This window comes from Euwallacea similis, chromosome 16, assembly GCF_039881205.1.
Source record: "Euwallacea similis isolate ESF13 chromosome 16, ESF131.1, whole genome shotgun sequence".
In the NCBI taxonomy this organism is placed as follows: Eukaryota; Metazoa; Arthropoda; class Insecta; order Coleoptera; family Curculionidae; genus Euwallacea; species Euwallacea similis.
The window spans coordinates 4,485,937-4,509,303 of record NC_089624.1 but is presented as its reverse complement, the minus strand read 5'-3'; the positions used below and the strand labels follow the sequence as shown (position 1 = coordinate 4,509,303).

At 36.3% G+C, this 23,367-nt stretch overlaps 1 protein-coding gene across 1 annotated transcript; it reads right to left on the bottom strand.

Moving 5' to 3' along the window:
• Window positions 1-2,221: 2,221 nt before the first annotated feature.
• LOC136413979 (uncharacterized) lies at window positions 2,222-13,195 on the bottom strand. The gene is made up of 9 exons (XM_066397753.1): window positions 13,124-13,195; window positions 13,007-13,056; window positions 12,489-12,555; window positions 12,316-12,384; window positions 11,571-12,232; window positions 11,225-11,529; window positions 9,302-11,163; window positions 8,697-9,232; window positions 2,222-2,297 (listed from the first exon to the last, which is right to left on the bottom strand). Exons 1-9 carry the CDS (start codon window positions 13,193-13,195, stop codon window positions 2,222-2,224), a joined length of 3,699 nt encoding a protein of 1,232 aa, XP_066253850.1.
• Between the last annotated feature and the right edge of the window lie 10,172 nt (window positions 13,196-23,367).

The following is a 23,367-nucleotide window of genomic DNA, read 5'->3' as shown; positions in this document are numbered from 1 at the left end:
TACGTTTTCATCAATTTGGTGCAATTTGAATCCAAAATAGACAGATTTGGCCGAAATAAGCCAAATCGGTCGATTTCAACAATCTCAGAGATGAAAACGATCGTTTCTGACCGATTTCGCTCGTTTCTGCGTGTTTTAGTCAATTTGGCACGTTTTCATCAATTTGGTGCAATTTGAAGCCTAAATACCCAGATTTGGCCGAAATAAGCCAAATCGGTCGATTTGAGCAAATTCAGAGATGAAACGATCGTTTCTGACCGATTTCGCTCGCATCTGCCTGTTTTAGTCATTTTGGCACGTTTTCAACAATTTGGTGCAATTTGAATGCAAAATAGACAGATTTAGCCGAAATAAGCCAAATCGGTCGATTTCACCAAACTCAGAGATGAAAACGATCGTTTCTGACCGATTTCGCTCGTTTCTGCCTGTTTTAGTCAATTTGGCACGTTTTCATCAATTTGGTGCAATTTGAATGCAAAATAGACAGATTTGGCAGAAATAAGCCAAATCGGGCGATTTGAGCAAATTCAGAGATGAAACGATCGTTTCTGACCGATTTCGCTCGTTTCTGCCTGTTTTAGTCAATTTGGCACGTTTTCATCAATTTGGTGCAATTTGAATCCAAATTGACACATTTGGCCGGAATAAGCCAAATCGGTCGATTTCAACAAATTCAGAGATGAAACGATCGTTTCTGATTGGATTCGCTCGTTTCTGCCTGTTTTAGTCAATTTGGCACGTTTTCATCAATTTGGTGCCATTTGAATTCAAAATAGACAGATTTGGCCGAAATAAGCCAAATCGGTCGATTTCAACAAATTCAAGGATGAAACGATCGTTTCTGACCGATTTCGCTCGTTTCTGCCTGTTTTAGTCAATTTGGCACGTTTTCATCAATTTGGTGCAATTTGAAGCCTAAATACCCAGATTTGGCCGAAATAAGCCAAATCGGTCGATTTGAGCAAATTCAGAGATGAAACGATCGTTTCTGACCGATTTCGCTCGTTTCTGCCTGTTTTAGTCAATTTGGCAGGTTTTCATCAATTTGGTGCAATTTGAAGCCAAAATACCCAGATTTGGCCGAAATAAGCCAAATCGGTCGATTTCAACAATCTCAGAGATGAAAACGATCGTTTCTGACCGATTTCGCTCGTTTCTGCGTGTTTTAGTCAATTTGGCACGTTTTCATCAATTTGGTGCAATTTGAAGCCTAAATACCCAGATTTGGCCGGAATAAGCCAAATCGGTCGATTTCAACAAATTCAGAGATGAAACGATCGTTTCTGATTGGATTCGCTCGTTTCTGCCTGTTTTAGTCAATTTGGCACGTTTTCATCAATTTGGTGCCATTTGAATCCAAAATAGACAGATTTGGCCGAAATAAGCCAAATCGGTCGATTTGAGCAAATTCAGAGATGAAACGATCGTTTCTGACCGATTTCGCTCGCATCTGCCTGTTTTAGTCATTTTGGCACGTTTTCATCAATTTGGTGCCATTTGAATCCAAATAGACAGATTTAGCCGAAATAAGCCAAATCGGTCGATTTCAACAAACTCAGAGATGAAAACGATCGTTTCTGACCGATTTCGCTCGCATCTGCCTGTTTTAGTCATTTTGGCACGTTTTCATCTACTTGGTGCAATTTGAAGCCTAAATTTGACAGATTTGGCCGAAATAAGCCAAATCGGTCGATTTGAGCATACTCCTTGATGAAACGATCATTTCTGACCGATTTCTCTCGTTTCTGCCTGTTTTAGTCCAGTTTGGCACGTTTTCATCAATTTGCTGCAATTTGAAGCCAAAATACCCAGATTTGGCCGAAATAAGCCAAATCGGTCGATTTCAACAAACTCAGAGATGAAAACGATCGTTTCTGACCGATTTCGCTCGTTTCTGCCTGTTTTAGTCAGTTTCGCACGTTTTCATCAATTTAGTGCAATTTGAATCCAAAATAGACAGATTTGGCCGAAATAAGCCAAATCGGTCAATTTCAACAAACTCAGAGATGAAAACGATCGTTTCTGACCGATTTCGCTCGTTTCTGCCTGTTTTAGTCAGTTTCGCACGTTTTCATCAATTTAGTGCAATTTGAATCCAAAATAGACAGATTAGGCCGAAATAAGCCAAATCGGTCGATTTGAGCATACTCCTTGATGAAACGATCATTTCTGACCGATTTCGCTCGCATCTGCCTGTTTTAGTCATTTTGACCCGTTTTCATCAATTTGGAGCAATTTGAATGCACAATAGACAGATTTGGCCGAAATAAGCCAAATCGGTCGATTTGAGCATACTCCTTGATGAAACGATCGTTTCTTACCGATTTCGCTCGTTTCTGCCTGTTTTAGTCAATTTGGCACGTTTTCATCAATTTGGTGCAATTTGAAGCCAAAATACCCAGATTTTGCCGAAATAAGCCAAATCGGTCGATTTCAACAAATTCAGAGATGAAAACGATCGTTTCTGACCGATTTCGCTCGTTTCTGCCTGTTTTAATCAGTTTGGCACGTTTTCATCAATTTGGTGCAATTTGAAGCCAAAATACCCAGATTTGGCCGAAATAAGCCAAATCGGTCGATTTCAACAAATTCAGAGATGAAACGTTCGTTTCTGACCGATTTCGCTCGTTTCTGCCTGTTTTAGTCAATTTGGCACGTTTTCATCAACTTGGTGCAATTTGAAGCCTAAATTGACAGATTTGGCCGGAATAAGCCAAATCGGTCGATTTCAACAAATTCAGAGATGAAACGATCGTTTCTGACCGATGTCGCTCGCATCTGCCTGTTTTAGTCATTTTGGCACGTTTTCATCAATTTGGTGCAATTTGAATGCACAATAGACAGATTTGGCCGAAATAAGCCAAATCGGTCGATTTCAACAAATTCAGAGATGAAACGTTCGTTTCTGACCGATTTCGCTCGTTTCTGCCTGTTTTAGTCAATTTGGCACGTTTTCATCAACTTGGTGCAATTTGAAGCCTAAATTGACAGATTTGGCCGAAATAAGCCAAATCGGTCAATTTCAACAAACTCAGAGATGAAAACGATCGTTTCTGACCGATTTCGCTCGTTTCTGCCTGTTTTAGTCATTTTGGCACGTTTTCATCAATTTGGTGCAATTTGAAGCCAAAATATACAGATTTTGCCGAAATAAGCCAAATCGGTCGATTTGAGCATACTCCTTGATGAAACGATCATTTCTGACCGATTTCGCGCGTTTCTGCCTATTTTAGTCATTTTGGCACGTTTTCATCAATTTGGTGCAATTTGAATGCAAAATAGACGGATTTGGCCGAAATAAGCCAAATCGGTCGATTTCAACAAACTCAGAGATGAAAACGATCGTTTCTGACCGATTTCGCTCGTTTCTGCCTGTTTTAGTCAGTTTCGCACGTTTTCATCAATTTAGTGCAATTTGAATCCAAAATAGACAGATTTGGCCGAAATAAGCCAAATCGGTCGATTTGAGCATACTCCTTGATGAAACGATCGTTTCTTACCGATTTCACTCGTTTCTGCCTGTTTTAGTCAGTTTGGCACGTTTTCATCAATTTGGTGTAATTTGAAGCCAAAATACCCAGATTTGGCCGAAATAAGCGAAATCGGTCGATTTCAACAAATTCAGAGATGAAACGATCGTTTCTGACCGATTTCGCTCGTTTCTGCCTGTTTTTAGTCATTTTGGCACGTTTTCATCAATTTGGTGCAATTTGAATGCAAAATAGACAGATTTGGCCGAAATAAGCCAAATCGGTCGATTTGAGCATACTCCTTGATGAAACGATCGTTTCTTACCGATTTCGCTCGTTTCTGCCTGTTTTAGTCATTTTGGCACGTTTTCATCAATTTGGTGCAATTTGAAGCCAAAATAGACAGATTTGGCCGAAATAAGCCAAATCGGTCGATTTCAACAAACTCAGAGATGAAAACGATCGTTTCTGACTGATTTCGCTCGTTTCTGCCTGTTTTAGTCATTTTGGCACGTTTTCATCAATTTGGTGCAATTTGAAGCCAAAATAGACAGATTTGGCCGAAATAAGCCAAATCGGTCGATTTCAACAAACTCAGAGATGAAACGATCGTTTCTGACCGATTTCGCTCGTTTCTGCCTGTTTTAGTCAGTTCGCAAGTTTTCATCAATTTGTTGCCATTTGAATCCAAAATAGACAGATTTGGCCGAAATAAGCCAAATCGGTCGATTTGAGCAAATTCCTTGATGAAACGATCGTTTCTGACCGGTTTCGCTCGTTTCTGCCTGTTTTAGTCATTTTGGCACGTTTTCATCTACTTGGTGCAATTTTTAGCCAAAATACTCAGATTTGGCCGAAATAAGCCAAATCGGTCGATTTCAACAAATTCAAGGATGAAACGATCATTTCTGACCGATTTCGCTCGTTTCTGCCTGTTTTAGTCATTTTGGCACATTTTCATCAATTTGGTGCAATTTGAAGCCAAAATACCCAGATCTGGCCGAAATAAGCCAAATCGGTCGATTTCAACAAATTCAAGGATGAAACGATCGTTTCTGACCGATTTCGCTCGTTTCTGCCTGTTTTAGTCAGTTTCGCACGTTTTCATCAATTTAGTGCAATTTGAATCCAAAATAGACAGATTTGGCCGAAATAAGCCAAATCGGTCGATTTGAGCATACTCCTTGATGAAACGATCGTTTCTTACCGATTTCGCTCGTTTCTGCCTGTTTTAGTCAGTTCGCAAGTTTTCATCAATTTGTTGCCATTTGAATCCAAAATAGACAGATTTGGCCGAAATAAGCCAAATCGGTCGATTTGAGCAAATTCCTTGATGAAACGATCGTTTCTGACCGGTTTCGCTCGTTTCTGCCTGTTTTAGTCATTTTGGCACGTTTTCATCTACTTGGTGCAATTTGAAGCCAAAATACCCAGATCTGGCCGAAATAAGCCAAATCGGTCGATTTCAACAAATTCAAGGATGAAACGATCGTTTCTGACCGGTTTCGCTCGTTTCTGCCTGTTTTAGTCATTTTGGCACGTTTTCATCAATTTGGTGCAATTTGAAGCCAAAATATACAGATTTTGCCGAAATAAGCCAAATCGGTCGATTTGAGCATACTCCTTGATGAAACGATCATTTCTGACCGATTTCGCGCGTTTCTGCCTATTTTAGTCATTTTGGCACGTTTTCATCAATTTGGTGCAATTTGAATGCAAAATAGACGGATTTGGCCGAAATAAGCCAAATCGGTCGATTTCAACAAACTCAGAGATGAAAACGATCGTTTCTGACCGATTTCGCTCGTTTCTGCCTGTTTTAGTCAGTTTCGCACGTTTTCATCAATTTAGTGCAATTTGTATCCAAAATAGACAGATTTGGCCGAAATAAGCCAAATCGGTCGATTTGAGCATACTCCTTGATGAAACGATCGTTTCTTACCGATTTCACTCGTTTCTGCCTGTTTTAGTCAGTTTGGCACGTTTTCATCAATTTGGTGTAATTTGAAGCCAAAATACCCAGATTTGGCCGAAATAAGCCAAATCTGTCGATTTCAACAAATTCAAGGATGAAACGATCGTTTCTGACCGGTTTCGCTCGTTTCTGCCTGTTTTAGTCAGTTTGGCACGTTTTCATCAATTTGGTGCAATTTGAATCCAAAATACCCAGATTTGGCCGAAATAAGCGAAATCGGTCGATTTCAACAAATTCAGAGATGAAACGATCGTTTCTGACCGATTTCGCTCGTTTCTGCCTGTTTTTAGTCATTTTGGCACGTTTTCATCAATTTGGTGCAATTTGAATGCAAAATAGACAGATTTGGCCGAAATAAGCCAAATCGGTCGATTTGAGCATACTCCTTGATGAAACGATCGTTTCTTACCGATTTCGCTCGTTTCTGCCTGTTTTAGTCATTTTGGCACGTTTTCATCAATTTGGTGCAATTTGAAGCCAAAATAGACAGATTTGGCCGAAATAAGCCAAATCGGTCGATTTCAACAAACTCAGAGATGAAAACGATCGTTTCTGACTGATTTCGCTCGTTTCTGCCTGTTTTAGTCATTTTGGCACGTTTTCATCAATTTGGTGCAATTTGAAGCCAAAATAGACAGATTTGGCCGAAATAAGCCAAATCGGTCGATTTCAACAAACTCAGAGATGAAACGATCGTTTCTGACCGATTTCGCTCGTTTCTGCCTGTTTTAGTCAGTTCGCAAGTTTTCATCAATTTGTTGCCATTTGAATCCAAAATAGACAGATTTGGCCGAAATAAGCCAAATCGGTCGATTTGAGCAAATTCCTTGATGAAACGATCGTTTCTGACCGGTTTCGCTCGTTTCTGCCTGTTTTAGTCATTTTGGCACGTTTTCATCTACTTGGTGCAATTTTTAGCCAAAATACTCAGATTTGGCCGAAATAAGCCAAATCGGTCGATTTCAACAAATTCAAGGATGAAACGATCATTTCTGACCGATTTCGCTCGTTTCTGCCTGTTTTAGTCATTTTGGCACATTTTCATCAATTTGGTGCAATTTGAAGCCAAAATACCCAGATCTGGCCGAAATAAGCCAAATCGGTCGATTTCAACAAATTCAAGGATGAAACGATCGTTTCTGACCGATTTCGCTCGTTTCTGCCTGTTTTAGTCAGTTTCGCACGTTTTCATCAATTTAGTGCAATTTGAATCCAAAATAGACAGATTTGGCCGAAATAAGCCAAATCGGTCGATTTGAGCATACTCCTTGATGAAACGATCGTTTCTTACCGATTTCGCTCGTTTCTGCCTGTTTTAGTCAGTTCGCAAGTTTTCATCAATTTGTTGCCATTTGAATCCAAAATAGACAGATTTGGCCGAAATAAGCCAAATCGGTCGATTTGAGCAAATTCCTTGATGAAACGATCGTTTCTGACCGGTTTCGCTCGTTTCTGCCTGTTTTAGTCATTTTGGCACGTTTTCATCTACTTGGTGCAATTTGAAGCCAAAATACCCAGATCTGGCCGAAATAAGCCAAATCGGTCGATTTCAACAAATTCAGAGATGAAACGATCGTTTCTGACCGATTTCGCTCGTTTCTGCCTGTTTTAGTCATTTTGGCACATTTTCATCAATTTGGTGCAATTTGAAGCCAAAATACCCAGATCTGGCCGAAATAAGCCAAATCGGTCGATTTCAACAAATTCAAGGATGAAACGATCGTTTCTGACCGATTTCGCTCGTTTCTGACTGTTTTAGTCATTTTGGCACGTTTTCATAAATTTGGTGCAATTTGAATGCAAAATAGACAGATTTGGCCGAAATAAGCCAAATCGGGCAATTTGAGCAAATTCAGAGATGAAACGATCGTTTCTGACCGATTTCGCTCGTTTCTGCCTGTTTTAGTCATTTTGGCACGTTTTCATCAATTTGGTGCAATTTGAAGCCAAAATACCCAGATTTGGCCGAAATAAGCCAAATCGGTCGATTTCAACAAATTCAAGGATGAAACGATCGTTTCTGACCGATTTCGCTCGTTTCTGCCTGTTTTAGTCATTTTGGCACGTTTTCAACAATTTGGTGCAAATTGAATCCAAAATAGACGGATTTGGCCGAAATAAGCCAAATCGGTCGATTTCAACAAATTCCTTGATGAAACGAACGTTTCTGACCGATTTCGCTCGTTTCTGCCTGTTTTTAGTCATTTTGGCACGTTTTCATCAATTTGGTGCAATTTGAATGCAAAATAGACGGATTTGGCCGAAATAAGCCAAATCGATCGATTTGAGCAAATTCAGAGATGAAACGATCGTTTCTGACTGATTTCGCTCGTTTCTGCCTGTTTTAGTCATTTCGGCACGTTTTCATCAATTTGGTGCAATTTGAAGCCAAAATACCCAGATTTGGCCGAAATAAGCCAAATCGGTCGATTTGAGAAAATTCAGAGATGAAACGATCGTTTCTGACCGATTTCGCTCGTTTCTGCCTGTTTTAGTCAATTTGGCGCGTTTTCATCAATTTGGTGCCATTTGAATCCAAAATAGACAGATTTGGCCGAAATAAGCCAAATCGGTCGATTTGAGCATACTCCTTGATGAAACGATCGTTTCTGACCGATTTCGCTCGTTTCTGCCTGTTTTAGTCATTTTGGCACGTTTTCATCAATTTGGTGCAATTTGAAGCCTAAATTGACAGATTTGGCCGGAATAAGCCAAATCAGTCGATTTCAACAAATTCAGAGATGAAACGATCGTTTCTGACCGATTTCGCTCATTTCTGCCTGTTTTCGTCATTTTTGCACGTTTTCATCAATTTGGTGCCATTTGAATCCAAAATAGACAGATTTGGCCGAAATAAGTTAAATCGATCGATCTGGGCAAATTCCTTGATGAAACGATCGTTTCTGACCGATTTCGCTCGTTTCTGCCTGTTTTAGTCAATTTGGCACGTTTTCATCAATTTGGTGCAATTTGAACCCAAAATACCCAGATTGGGCCGAAATAAGCCAAATCGGTCGATTTAAACAAATTCAGAGATGAAACGATCGTTTCTGACCGATTTCGCTCGTTTCTGCCACTTATATTTCTTTATTATTTAGGAGCGTAAAAAAAAATTTATATTTATTTATTAAACAGTTGATACATTTAAACCTTTTTAAATGTATCAACTGGTACATTTAAAAGGTACAAATCTAAGTGTTATCGTGAATACTGGCTTTAACTACGTATAAAATCATAAGAATTCAATTTACTTAATTCTAGCGTATTTATAATAAAAATGTCCATAGTCAGCACTTTGTGTCCCGGTCGTCGCGGGTTCCAGTGGTGGCCGTGAATGGTAACTGTCTACTCTTGATTTTGCAGTTAAAAGTCGATCTCCGTGGTTACCGAGGTCGTCTACCGATCCTACATAGATACAGGCCCCGTAAGCCTTTTCCGAGCTGTCACTGAATCCATATAATGCAATTCGAATAGCATTGCCTAAGATCACGTGTCTGACTACTTTGCATTCATTCAGGTAGGTCAATTGTGTCGCGAATTCCTCCCACCGCTGTCGGAGGTCATGAGGAACCTCTTGGTCCCAATCGAGTTGCAATCTCCATAATTCCTGAATGATTAATTTAGCTTTAATCAATTCTGGGCCAATCAATCCTAGAGGATCGAATATCTGAGAAATTGTCGCCAGAATCGTCCTCTTTGTTGCGTGTGTTGAGTCGAACCTAACATTGACTGTATATTTCAACGTGTCTAATTCGGGGTCCCAAGAAATTCCCAACGTTTTCAATTGCTTGTTATGCGGAAACGTGAAACTGTCAGAGTTTTCATTGTCGTTGGACTCTAAAATGTTCCTTTATACTGTTCCACTATTATATGCCCATTTTCTTAATTTAAAGGTGGCTTGTTCCATTATTTTGTTTAATTCTTTGTAGACGTTCAAGGCCTCCTCTTCCGAATTCAAACTAACTAGTAATTCGTCCATATAAAAGGAGTGTTTCATTATTTCCGATGTCCGAGGGTATGTATTCTCATTTTGCCTCGCTAGTTCTACTAGATAACGAGTGGCTTGAAAGGGTGCACTCGACGTACCATACGTCACCGTGTTCAGCCGGTAAACGCTAACCGGGTCCCTAGAATTCACTCGCCATAGTATTTTTTGATAATCTTGCTCGCTGTCCTGAATTTTTATGTATCTATACATCATCTTAATATTTGCGCTCAGCATTATCTTTCGGAGCCGTAGCCGTAGCAGAATTGCATATAATTCGTCTTGGACTACCGGACCTACCATCAAGGTATCATTCAGCGACACGCCTGAACTAGTTTTGCAACTTGCATCAAACACGACGCGACATTTTGTAGTAATCGAGTCCTTTACTACTGCCCTGTGAGGTAAAAAATAGCTACTATTTGGCATAGAGTCGTCATTTCCGATTGGCCCTTGACGCGTCATGTGGCCTAAGGTTTCGTATTCGTTCATGAAATCCACATATTGCTTTTTAAGCTCCTCATTCTTTTCTAATTTTCTCTTTAGATTTTTTAATTGACTCAGCGCTATCGGTTTCGATTCTCCAAGCTTCAAGTTTTTATCGATTTTAAAGGGATACTTTACTATGAAACTATTATCCTTATCCCGGGTCGTGGTTTGAGTAAAGTACTCTTCGCAATAGGATTCCTCTTTAGACAGGAATTTGGAATGCTCAAATTCTTCAACGTGCCAGAATTTGGTTAATAAATCATTTAACATTTTGTTAGATATGTTCATCGACAGGTTGCAAACTGTTTTCTGATTCCGCGACCCAAACCCTGCTAAGTTTCCTGATATCACCCAGCCTAAAGATGTTTCCTGAAACACGGGTAACTTATCCCCTAATTTTATTTTTCCTGAGCCCAGTAGATCATAAAATATATCTACCCCTAACAGAATATCGATATTCTTTGGCTCGTTGAAATGTTCGTCTGCTAAATTGATCTGGCCTGGGATCTTAAGCGCTGCTCTAGAGAACTTAAATAGGGGTAGATTTTCGGTAAGCGTTGGCAAAACCAAAAATGTCAGATTGGCCTCAAAACTGTTGAATCTAGACTTTATTTTAGCTTGGGTTTGTCTATTAATTTCCGTAACGAGCTGACTGATGCCGTACAGAGACATGTTGATTCTTTTGAAACTTAAATTTAACTTTCTACAAAGTCTTTCGCTCATTAAGTTTGATTGACTTCCCGAATCAAGTAAGGCGTTGCACCTCTGCCATTCTCCCTTTTCATCGGCGATTAAGATGTTGGCGGTTGACAGCAATACTTGATCTCTCTCTAGGCTGGCTGATGCTAAGGTTAATGAATAATCAACCCAAGGGCGTGCGTCATCCTGGTCCTGGCTGTTTGGTAACCTTGTAGATTGTTCGGATTCCGAGTACTTCCCCTTGTTCATGGTTTGTTTGTCTATAGGTAATAATGGAGGTGCACTATTGCCGTCATTTTTTGGGTTTTGAACGCCTTCACCTACTTCACGTTTTTCGTAATGAAGCGCCGTATTGTGCTTTTTAGCGCACTTTTTACACCCGCTGGACTTGCATTCTTGATTTAGGAGCCCTACTCGTAGACAATTGCTACACAATTTATGCTTCCGAATTTCGTTATACTTCTCAGACACCGACAGTTGAGTAAACCGAGGACATTGATAAACAAAATGGTTTTCGTTGCAGATATTGACATTCTCTGCCAACCCTTTGCGTTAAAGAATACGAATAATTCTTAGACGAAGTCGATCCATTTCCTCTTTCCTGACCTCTGTTCTCGTTCCTGTCTTTATCGGGTCTATGTGGCTGAGGTCTCGAGAAACCGCGAGAAGATTCCAACGCGAAGCATTTATCGGTTAAAAAATCGAGTAATTGATTAACCGTGGGTGACTCAGTGTGGCACTGTTTCCGTTCCCAATCATGGTTCGTACGTTCGTCTAGTTTGCTTAAGATTATTGGGTTCAATAATGCATCCCACTTAACTACGGGTAATTTTAGCTTTTCCAACGCGGCTTTATGTTGTTGAACCGTGTCTATAAGTTTCCTTACATTTGTCGCAGAGTCTTTAATCGCGCTTGGTAAATTAAATAAAATGTTTCTCACGTGATAATTTACGACTGTCTTTTTATTCTCATAACGTTTTTTAATAGATTTAAAGCAAGTGTATCATTTCCGGGCGTTATTTCAAACGAGTCTATTATTTTCAATGCATCTCCCTTACAACATAATTTCAAGTATAGCAGTTTTTCTGTCTCGCTTAAATCAATTCTATCATGTACTAACGACTTAAAAATACTTTTGAAGCTGAACCACGTCTCATAATTACCAAAGAATGAAGGCAAACCTAGATCTGGTAATTTTCCTAAACTTCCCAACGGCTTTGGGTTTCCTACTGACACGGTGCCACAATTCTGGCTCGCGTAAGCCAATTTTATAAACCTTTTTGCTTCTGAAATTACGTTGTAATAAATTGATTCGGTTTCAAGCCGATTTTGTCTTTCATTTGGGTCCATAAACTCTAATCGTGTTTGAACCTTATCAAATTCTCTAAGATCATCTTCCACGTTTTTAAGGCGAATTTCACAAGCAAAGGTTTCTTTGGCATCTGTATTATCGAGAAGGTACTGTTCAAAACGAGACAAGCGTTCTACTAACACCCTACGAGCATAGGAAAGTTCTCGAAATTCACCGTTTTCGGTGGGAATATCCGTTAAATAGATCTCTTTTTCTGAATTTTGTAACGTTTTTCCTTTTCTTCCTCTGAGAGATATTTTTAACTAATATTAATAACTGGGATTAAATTAATAAAATCGATTCGAGATTCAATTAGATACGAGTTACGCTATTTAACGTTATCAACCTGAAGTTTCACCTTTTTCACCTTCTTTAGATATGACAAAATCGAGACAATAATGGCGTCAATCTCACACTACAATCGACTATTCTAAAGCAGGAGATGATAGACGGGAATATTACAAGGCTGGGTAAAACTCAAGAGGAAAATCTTGATAAAGGAACTGACTCACCGGTTACTTTTCTTGACTTCTGATGCACTTTCTCGTTCCACTTATGAACTATGTTTCGTAGGCACTGTTCCAATCTAGTCAAATCCGGCTCGAAGGACCAAAAATGTTTGGTCCAAATTTGGCGCGTGTACGTGGTTGGGTCGATTCACCCCTTTCGATACGATAACCGTGAACTACGTAGATCGTGGATTGGATTGATCGATTATGAAGGACCACCCTGAGTTCGCAGTCTCAGAGACACTATTTTCGCGTATAAAAGAAACTAAACCTTCTTAACTTAACAAAGGTTTATTGATAACATTAACAACTATACAATATCGAGAAATGCGTTATTTAAAGAATGTTGACGAGAGTCTAACGCGTACGAGTCCGTGATGAAGTAGCGAGAAAAGAGAGCTTCTTCAGTTTCGCACCCTCCTTAAGTACTGATACGGAGGTGTAACACCCATAGACGTACCCCCGATAAGGCCCCATTAGCGGCTTCTAGGCTACTTTGTCGCGTTAAAGCGTAGCACTTAGAGGCACGATCGCTGGGCTTTTATTGGAGCCCAACCATTGTATTCGTTTGGCGGTACCTTTAATTTAGATTCGCGATGTTAGTCCAACAAAGAATAGTGCTGGAAATCTCAATCATAAAATAACTTCCCTCAACCGAAGATGAGTGTTAAGCGCTGGGAATTCCAACAGTATTACCCAATTGCTGGGGTTGTCCATGGGCGTAACATCAGTTTCTTAAACTCACTTTGCACATTTAAACTAATAAATAACCCAACCATAGTCCGTGATAAAACAATACGTCGCAAGTCCTAACAGATTACGGGAAAAAAAAGCAACGCTCTAAGTGGTTTCCGTGATATCCAATTTTTACCGAAAGATCTATACAGATCAGAATATTCTGCAATCAATGAGTTTAAAAGAATTATGATTAGAAATATGAGTGCTCAATTTAAAGAATATGAGAATAAAATTATAACTTTAGCTAATTTAGGTTTATTGAAAATATCTTTTCCTAAATAAATGGACGATATTCGGTGTTCTGTTTGTTTACTATTTAAATATCCAGATGAATTTTATAAGTATAAAAATCCTGATAGAAGATGTAAATAATGCAAAATCTATACAAATTGTAAGCGTTTGCTATGTGAATGTGGTAGATATTATATTAAAACGCATTATCAAAGGCACTTGCAGTTAAATTTACATGAAAAGGGAATAGGTGTTTATTGAAATAATTTTTTTTATAATAAATTGGTTGTCTTAAAATGGGAGAACGTTTAAATGAATATGCATTAAAGATTTATATACTTTTGCTAAAAAACTAGATATAAAATATGTGAAGAGTAATACTAAAGATGAGTTAATAGGAAAAATTATAAAACAGTTTGAAAAGAAGAAAAAAGAAAGAAAAAATAAGAAAATTAATTAATTTTTTCCATTTGATCAGGATATAATAGCAGAACCAAGGAAGTGAAGAATAATGAAGAAAAAATGCAAAGAAGCTGATGAATATATTAGAAAAGATTAAATGCTATTGCACAAATTAAATAAACTTAAACTACCAGAGTTATATAATATTGCTAAAGAACTAAAAATACAATACATTACAAGATATAAAAAAGCTGAACTGATAGAACAGATCATCAGGCAACATGAAAAACATAAAGAAGAATAAAACAAGAAATTTAATTATTTATTTCCATTTGACACAGATATAGTAGTACCCCCAAAGAAAAAAGAATAAAACAAATAAAATGTGATTATTGAGGCCAGAGGCTTCCTGAGATCCTGCCTAACAATAGTGACTGCCTCAATAGGCACCCACGATGAAATTCACTTGCGCTGGCGTGGTTATTTATAGAATCGAAGGACCAGACGGTCTACCGTCATCAATTAAAGGGGTTTCAAGGTTCTAAGGGTCAGAGAAACACCGCAGCTCCAACTAACACTAATTTACTCACAACGATAGTTCTTGTACAGACTTAATAACGAAAGAAAAACAAAGGTCACAATTACAGAATTAAGCATCGAATTGCACGAGATCTGATACAGAGAGGAAGTAACACGAGTCGCGGTTTCTGAGTTGATCCGCGAGTTGCACAAGATCTGGTACAGAAAGAAAAGCGCGCGATCTGGAATCGCCAAAGGCCAAGAGAGAATTGCCGCTGGAGTTACTAGCGGCCAAAAGAGTAGAGAGAAGAGAGAGATCGCGGGTGCCGGTAAGTACCAAGGATTCGCCCAGGGGTCGTAAAGAAAACACGTCGCACCCTGGCTGGAAAGCACTCATCGACATTACTAATGCGCTTTGTTAGAACCGTCGGGGAACGGTCTAAGCGATCGTTTTAGTTCCGACCACGAGAGGCCGGGTACTTAATTGCACCCTACCTCCTTTATGTAGAGATAAGTTGCAAAAGGTCCCATTTTATTTTAGTTGAAGTTGCTTTTAAAGATAGATTATTAACCTATCAACATAATAATAAAGAAAGCAACACTGACATATCTTACTATATGAACTCCATTAAAAATAAAGCAAATAATCTTATTAAATACGCTTTGGATATGCATAATAATATTAAAATTAATTTAGAGTTGGAATCTGATTTTAAAAATTTAGAACAAGAAATGACGCACAAGTTTCAACTACCTGATGTAATAATAAGAGGAGAAAATGATTTAATTAATTACTGGGATACTCAAAGAGATTTATTTATATTCATAGGTGATAAATTAGAAGCCAATGGATCAGGCTGGGCTCTAAACAGAATAGATAATTTAAGAATTAATATTAAGAAATATAAACCGTTAAGTGGAAGTTCATATATCGCACTACCAAAATGGATAGAGGATAAGAAAGCATGGATCAATATAAAAAATAAAGATAATGAGTGTTTTCGATATTCAGTTTCATATGCGTTAAAAATACCAAAAACAAGATTCACAAAGATAGGCACAATATCTCAAACCAGAATACAAAGATAAATTTTAATGGAATTGCATTTCCAATTAAAATTCGAGACATTCTTAAATTTGAAACACAGAATAAAATTAATATCACAGTATTCAGTTTTGAAGATACTACGTTCCATCCATTATACCATAATAAAAAACAAGAATATGATAAAAATATTGATCTACTTTATTTTGAAAATCATTATTATTGGGTTAAAAGTTTAAGTCGATTATTAAATAACCGATAGAAATTGATGGACATAAAAAATATTTCTGTAGAAGATATTTAAATTATAGTGCTAGAACTGAAGAAGCTGTTAAAAAGCACTAAGTAATATGTAGTAATAATAAAACCTGCTTGCCTGTTAAAAAATGGAATAGAAATTAAACAAACAATATCGTTTAAAAATATTCAAAGAATGCTTAGACACACGTACAACTTGGCAAGAATAGCTTGATGTATGAAAAATCGATATTTATCTCTACCTACCGATACGTACTAAACCACCTACAAAAAAATTGTCATTATTTTGGTATTTATCATCGCCGAACGAAGTACTGTACGACTTACAGTAGTTGACGAAAGAACTGAGACAACAAAATTTTTTGAATTTTTTAAGCATTTTTTCGTGGAAACTAATGAAATTAATAACTAAGACATATCATTCTTTCTTTAAAATCTCCCTTATTTATTTAAAATTAAATTTTAATTTTTTTTTATTTTCATAAATTTTAAAATTATTATTATGAACCCAATTTAACTAGACTATAAGATAAAAGTAGATCGAAGAAAAACTCATTCGAAATTTACCACCCGAGAGTGTCTTGGTTCCAGACAATGCACCATAACGTTCCGATTAACAAATAACAACTCCTATGAAAAAAGGCTCAAAATACGAACTATTTACAGACAACATGTTAAAAACATAGCTATACACTCTCCTAAGAATACATAGGTCCATATGTAAAACTTATGATAGAGATGAAATAATGGCTTGGTCAAGTTAAACCGTTTTGCCGATTGATTTAGTATGGACTTCTGTAAAATAATACATAGCTGCAAAAAATTTAAATTTCAGTTTTAAAAATATTCAAAAATTTGATGCACTTTTTCGACATTTTCTAAAAAAGGTTGGACCAAACGATACTAACATTCCGAAGAATTTGAACAGTTTTACATGGAAAAAGAACCAAAATTATTTAGATTTAGTGTTAGATTCATTTATTATAAATTTAGAAGTTGATAGTGATAGATTACCGAAAATTTTGAGTTTGTTATTCGAACTTATTAAGTTATTAACTGTTCAAATAAGTAATACTTATTGTTGGAACAGATTCTTGAGAAATATGTTTGCTTTTGCATTTTTAAAAATCTTATGATTTTGTCTACACTATTGATTCATCGAAAAGATATACAGGAATAATTATTAACGTCAAAGCTAAGCCTTATTAGATTTTTTAAAATCGAATCTATTTCAAAAATTACAATTAATGTTAATTGTTCAATACTTTTGGTAGTGATGTACATTAATTTTGTTACCGCAACGAACCAACTGCTATCTCTTTATTCCGAATACTTTTTCTGTTTAGCCTTTACGCACCTCCTAAAATTCTCATATATCAAGCTATTCTTGCCAAGCTGTACAGTGAGGACAAAAAGTCTGGAATAATTTGATTTAAAATTCATTGGTTTATTTTCGGAAAAAACGCTGAGACTCGTCGATTTTTATTTTTGGCCGCGATTTTTCTGACGGTAAATTCCTGTATACAGGGTAACCAAAAACCAAGTTACGACAACAAACTTCATTTTCTCAAATGAAAACATTTATTTTATATTTCATTTTTAAATCCTACTTCAGATTCTAAGCAAGTTTCATGTAGCATTTCCTATACCCAAACCCAATGGTTATCGAGAAATTTACAATTGAATATCATAAAACGCACTTAAAAATAAATTCATATAATTGTAAGTCAAGTTGCCTGAGCTTGGTTATCATGGAGGTTACCTTGGTAACTTACTCAATAAACCTTTTTATATTGTCAAGTATTTTTATTGTAACATTTATGCTCTTCTTTCTTCGTCTCTTTTGTTAATCGTCATATTATTTAAAGTTAAGTGTAGAAATTTAATAAGTATAAGTTATTTTGAGTTTTGTTTTTAAAATCAAACTCACTGAGGCCCAAAGGATAGAAATTCTTATTATAAGAGGATATGGCGATGGGGCAAGGACTCGAGAAGAAATGTGTCACTTATTCAACGAAAAATATCCTAATCGCCAGTGTTGAAATAGCGTAAGCTCTTGAACAAAAATAATAATAGTTTATGTTCCTTCTTGTTTGATGAGAAGACCGTCAAAGCAATTGTGCGATTTAGCCAACTGCTGAGTGGTCATTCTCTGATGATAAAAAAACGTTTTTGGATAACCGACAAAAATGAGTTCAGTTCAGTATTAAACGTCTCAACGAAAACCTCACCACACTGTTTTATTTTTGTTTTACCTCCATCACAATTCTTCACCCTTCCAGACCATATAACACTAACAGCCAGCTAATTTCACATTCAACAGTAACTAAAATTGAGTACAAGTTTCTTCGGCTCGGTCCCGTTAGAGATGCTCCAAGAAGCGATTGGCCAACGATTACTGATGAAAAAAAGTTGAACGTGTTATTTAGTGTTCAAGAAAATCCCCATCTTAATTCTAAAATGATAGCTTCAAGTCTGGATATTGCGAAGGGAACAGTTTTAAATGTACTGTATCAAAATAAGTACCATCCTTTTAAGACGCAAGTTCTTCAGGAACTTCATGAAAATGATTATGAGCGGCGTTTTCAATTTTGTGAACTTTTACAACAAATGTGCCTTAGAGATCCTAATTTTGTTAAAAATATTGTTTTTTTCTGACGAATCCACATTTTGCTTGAATGGTGAAGTCAACACGCAAAATTTTCGGTATTGGTCAGATGTAAATCCTAATTGGATGAGAAAAGGGCGTACACAGTATAGGCAAAAAATAAATGTGTGGTGTGGAATTGTGAGTGACGTTGTTATAGGACCAATATTTTTTAACGAGAATTTAACTGGTCGAAGATATTTGAAGTTTCTGGAAGATGATCTTGTTCTAACCCTTGCTACACCATTTCCTGAAGAAGAAAATCCAGATTTACCCAACCGTAATATTTGGTTACAACAAGACGGTGCCCCACCTCATTACTCAGCAGAAGTTCGTGCTTATCTAAATAATACTTTTAAAAACCGATGGATTGGCAGAGGGGGTACCATTGAATGGCCGCAAAGGTCTCCCGATTTAACCCCTCTCGACTTTTTTCTGTGGGGTTACCTCAAAGGTAAGGTTTTCCAAACTAAACCAATTGACATGGAGGGCCTAAAGCATCAAATTACCTAAGGAATACGGTCAATCACTCCAGAAATAGTTAGAAATGTGCAAAAAGAATTTATCGATCGTTTAGGTTACTGCCAATTAACTAATGGAACACATTTCCAACATTTAATAAAGTGATAAAACATTAATTGTTTTTTAATTTATAATTTTAAACTTTAACTCTCGAAAAATAAAAAGAAGTTTAGTTTAGGTATAGGATATTGTACGATTAGATTAATTTATTTTGTAAGTGCGTTTTATGATATTCAATTGTAAATTTCTCGATAACTATTGGGTTTGGGTATAGGAAATGCTACATCAAACTTGCTTAGAATCTGAAGTAGAATTTAAAAATGAAATATAAAATAAATATTTCCATTTTAAAAAATGAAGTTTACTGTTGTAACTTGGTTTTTGGTTACCCTGTATACAGGAATTTACTATCAGAAAAATCGCAGCCAAAAATAAAAATCGACGGGTCTCAGCATTTTTTCCGAAAATAAACCAATGAATTTTAAATCAAATTATTCCAGACTTTTTGTCCTCACTGTATGTGATTTATTGTGATTTTAAATCAATCTCAAAGCCAATTCAGACATGTGAACCAAATCCACTAAAATCATATGGTCAGAAGACTCAAGTACATATTCCTTGCAGTTATGGACTTTGTATAAAGAGTGTCTAAAGAAATATCCCAAATCCTTTAGAAATTTATAGAGGAGAAAATGCTGATGAAAGATTTATAGAACGAAACACGAAACATGCAAAAACAATATATAAATTATTAAAGTAAAATGAAACTATGACAGATGTAGCTCTAAAAGGGTATAGAAAAGCAAAGGAATGCTATCTGTGCAAAAAAGATTTTACTGAAAAAAATCCAAAGGTCAGGCAGCATGATCACTATGCAGGTAAATATAAATTTATTTGAGTTCATATGATTGTCATTTGTTTATTAAAAATTTGGGTGAGGATAAAATTAATCTGAAGCTAATCCCAGATAATGAAAAGAAATACATTTTATTCAGTAAAGTTTTAACAATGGATGACGGTAGCTATAGTGAATTAAGATTTATAGATTCATTCAGATTCCTAGCAAGTAGTTTAGACACTCTGTCATCTAATTTAGAACATGAACAGTTGAGAGAAATGAAGAAATACTATAGCAATACACAGCTACAAGAATTATTCAGAAAACAAGGATCAAAGATAATTAGAAAAAGCATATATTTTTATTGATATATGGACTCATTTGAAAGATTTGAAGAAACTTCTCTTCCTCCAATAGATAAATTTTACTCCTCACTAACAAAAGAAAATATAAGTTGGTCAGAGTATGATCATGCTCAAACTGGAAATATTTTGAAATCAAGAATCTAGGTGAATGGTATGATCTATATCTAAAATTAGATGTTTTACTTCTAGCAGGTATATTTGAGAATTTTAGAGATTTGTGCCTAGAAAAATCTTATGGATTAGATCTTGTTTAGTATTATACTACACTAGCATTAGCTTGGGATTGTAGGTTAAAGTACAGTGACGTTAGTCTTGAGTTGTTAACAGGTTATGAGATGTATTTGTTTTTCGAAAAAGAAATTCGTGCTGGAATATCTCAATGCAGTAATAGGTATGCGCTAGTGAAGCCAGAAATACAAATTAATGGTGAAAAAATGTCTGACTTTACTCAAATTCATTATATTGATTTTAATAACCTTTATGGCCATTCATTATATCAAAAATTACCTCAAAAGAATTTTCAATGGGTGGTCACTGATGAATTATATGATTTAGAGACTATTCTGGGATCTGACGATGACACTGGATATACAGGGTGTTAAAAAAAGATTGTAAAATATTTAAAGAGGTAATAGTATGGACCAAAATAAGCAAAAAAGTCTTAGTAAATATGGGTTCGCAAAGTAACGGTTTTGGAGATATGAAAGGTTTTTTTTTTTTGAAAGACTTATTTCTAATTACTTATTACTTATTTATTATCTACAAATAACAAAAAAAGCGTCTTACAAAAACAAAAAATACAGTTACATAAGGTGTTCAAAGTGCCCTCCTTCCGTTTCTAAGCAGGCCCGACATCTTTGTCTGAAGGATATTCGCACCTGTTTTAAAACCCCCCCATTGGCTCGGATTTGTTGGTATTTTTGATTAATCCGTAGTTGCAGCTCCTCGAGGTTATTTATAGGAGTACCATAGACCAATGTTTTCAAATATCCCCAAAAAAAGAAATCTAGAGGGTTTAAATCAGGCGATCTTGCAGGTCATAATACAGGTCCGCCCCGTCCTACCCATCTACATGGAAAAGTTTGGTCTAAAAGCTCTCTAACGGCAATCAAAAAATGAGTTGGAGCACCATCATGCTGGAACCACATTTGTTGCCTTTGGTCTAAAGGAATGTCGTCAAAAAGATCATCCATTGTGTTTTGCAGAAAATTTAAGTAAGCAGCGTCTGTTAATCGATTTGGTAAAACAACAGGACCTAGCAACCTGTCGCCTACAAGACCCGTCCAAATGTTTAATGAAAAACGTGTCTGATGTCCAGATTCCATTAAAGCATGAGGATTTACCGCGCTTGATGACCCAGTGGATTTAAGGCCTGCACTCGTTGTACATGGTACGGATAAAGCAGCTCCTCGTGGAGGGTTTTCCAAACAAGAGGAACACTAATTCCTACCGCAGCTGATATTCTTCGCACACTCGTCCCTGGATTATGCTCTATCCGTGCTAAAATTTCTTCTTCTACTCTAGGAGTAGATACTAACCTTGATCTTCCGGATAAATAGTGTTGTTTGTTCAATGAACCGCAATTAAAAATCAAAATCAAAATCAAGGATTGCGGTATCACGCATTCTTTGATGAATTGTTCCAAACATACGATGTGAAGGAATGTGGCCATTTGAATAAGCTTCAGCATAAAAACGTCGCGCTTTGGTGGCAATGCCATTAGCACGACCACACATGAAATGCATGTCGCTTAATTCTGCGTTATAATAAACAGCCATAGCAAACGAAAACTTGTACACTAACAATAATCAAATACTTAATATTTATACCATAATAAGAAAATGCAAGTTTTTGCAATATAAAAAAATTGGGTAAAAAGAATAATTTTTGTTTGTTTATAAATAAATAAGTCTTTGAAAAAAGATTAACCTTCCATATCTCCGAAACCGTTACTATGCAGACCCATGTTTACTAAGACTTTTTTGCTTATTTTGGTCCATACTATTACCTCCTTAAATATTTTACAATCTTTTTTTAACACCCTGTATATTAGAAGTTGACTTGTCTTTTCCAAAAGTTTTAGAACTGCATAAAAGGTACAACGACCTTCCAGTTGCTCCAGAAAATAGAATTCCTCCTGGTGGAAAAACCGAAAAGTTTTGTCATTTCTATGATCTATGATTCTATGATAAGAATAACTATACAGGGTGTCCCATAATTAGGTGCCAACACTTAAATAGCGAAACCTACGTGCAAAAATAATATCAAATTGATAAATAAACATATGTCCTGAAGCGCCCCTTAACGGAGATACGGCCCCTTGAAGGGGGCCCCAATGAGAGAGTTTTTGCTAAATAACTCCTAAACTACCCAACATAAATGTATGAAATTTTGGTATTCTCACAATTTTGACGAGCTCAAGCAAAATATCTTATTAAAGTGTATTAATCTGAATCATAAACCTGTCATTTAGAGGGGCTGGGTTACAAAAACAGCGATATTTTTTTTGTGGATTCAAATTTTTCATTTCTGTGTTGAAAATATGTAAACCTAGAGTTTTTTACTCAAAAAAGGTATTCTTGAATAATGTCTCTAATTATTACCGTTTTTGAGAAAAATGCAATTTAATGTTCTTCATGCATTTCATATTCTTTTCAGTAAAACACTGTAGTGTAGTAGGCTTTGAAACAAAAGCTAGTTGTAAAATATGTGACAGTTTGATATTTTTAGTAATTAGTTAAGTAATCTTTAATAGTCGAAATTGAATTTAATGTGAATTATGGAACGTTTTACAAATAATGAACTAGCTGATATTCACTTTATTTATGGTTTCTGCAATGGTAACGCAAGTGCGGCTGTACGGGAATATCAAATTCGATATCCTACCAGGACAGTAACTCATCGAAAATTGTTTGTCATTGTACACAGAAATTTAGTGGAATATGGTACATTTAGGCGGTCTCAAGGACAAGGAAAACCTCTTAAAAATCGCAATTTTGAACAAGCATTAAATATTATTGAAGAACATCCCCAGATGTCGTTAAGATCACTAGCCAATATTACTAATTTTCCTAAATCAACTGTAAGTTTTTAATACATATTATGTAGTTAAAATACGAGTAAATCCAAATTTAGCTTGGAAGACTCAAATGCATGGACTTCATCCTTTTCATTACTAGAAGGTGCAGAATTTAAAAGCTGAGGATTTACCGCCTCGTGTGGAGTTTTGTCAATGGATTTTAAATCACCAGCATGCATGTAACAAAATACTATGGTCCGATGAGGCAACATTTACAAGAAGTAAGGCATTTAATAGCCATAATA

Coding starts and splice junctions, on each gene's coding strand:
- LOC136413979 (XM_066397753.1), bottom strand. CDS start 13,195: ATGGACAACCCCAGCAATTGGGTAATACTGTTGGAATTCCCAGCGCTT. Junction 12,556..13,006: donor CCAATAAAAGCCCAGCGATC/GTGCCTCTAAGT, acceptor GGATTTGACTAG/ATTGGAACAGTGCCTACGAA. Junction 12,385..12,488: donor TGCATCAGAAGTCAAGAAAA/GTAACCGGTGAG, acceptor AGTCGATTGTAG/TGTGAGATTGACGCCATTAT.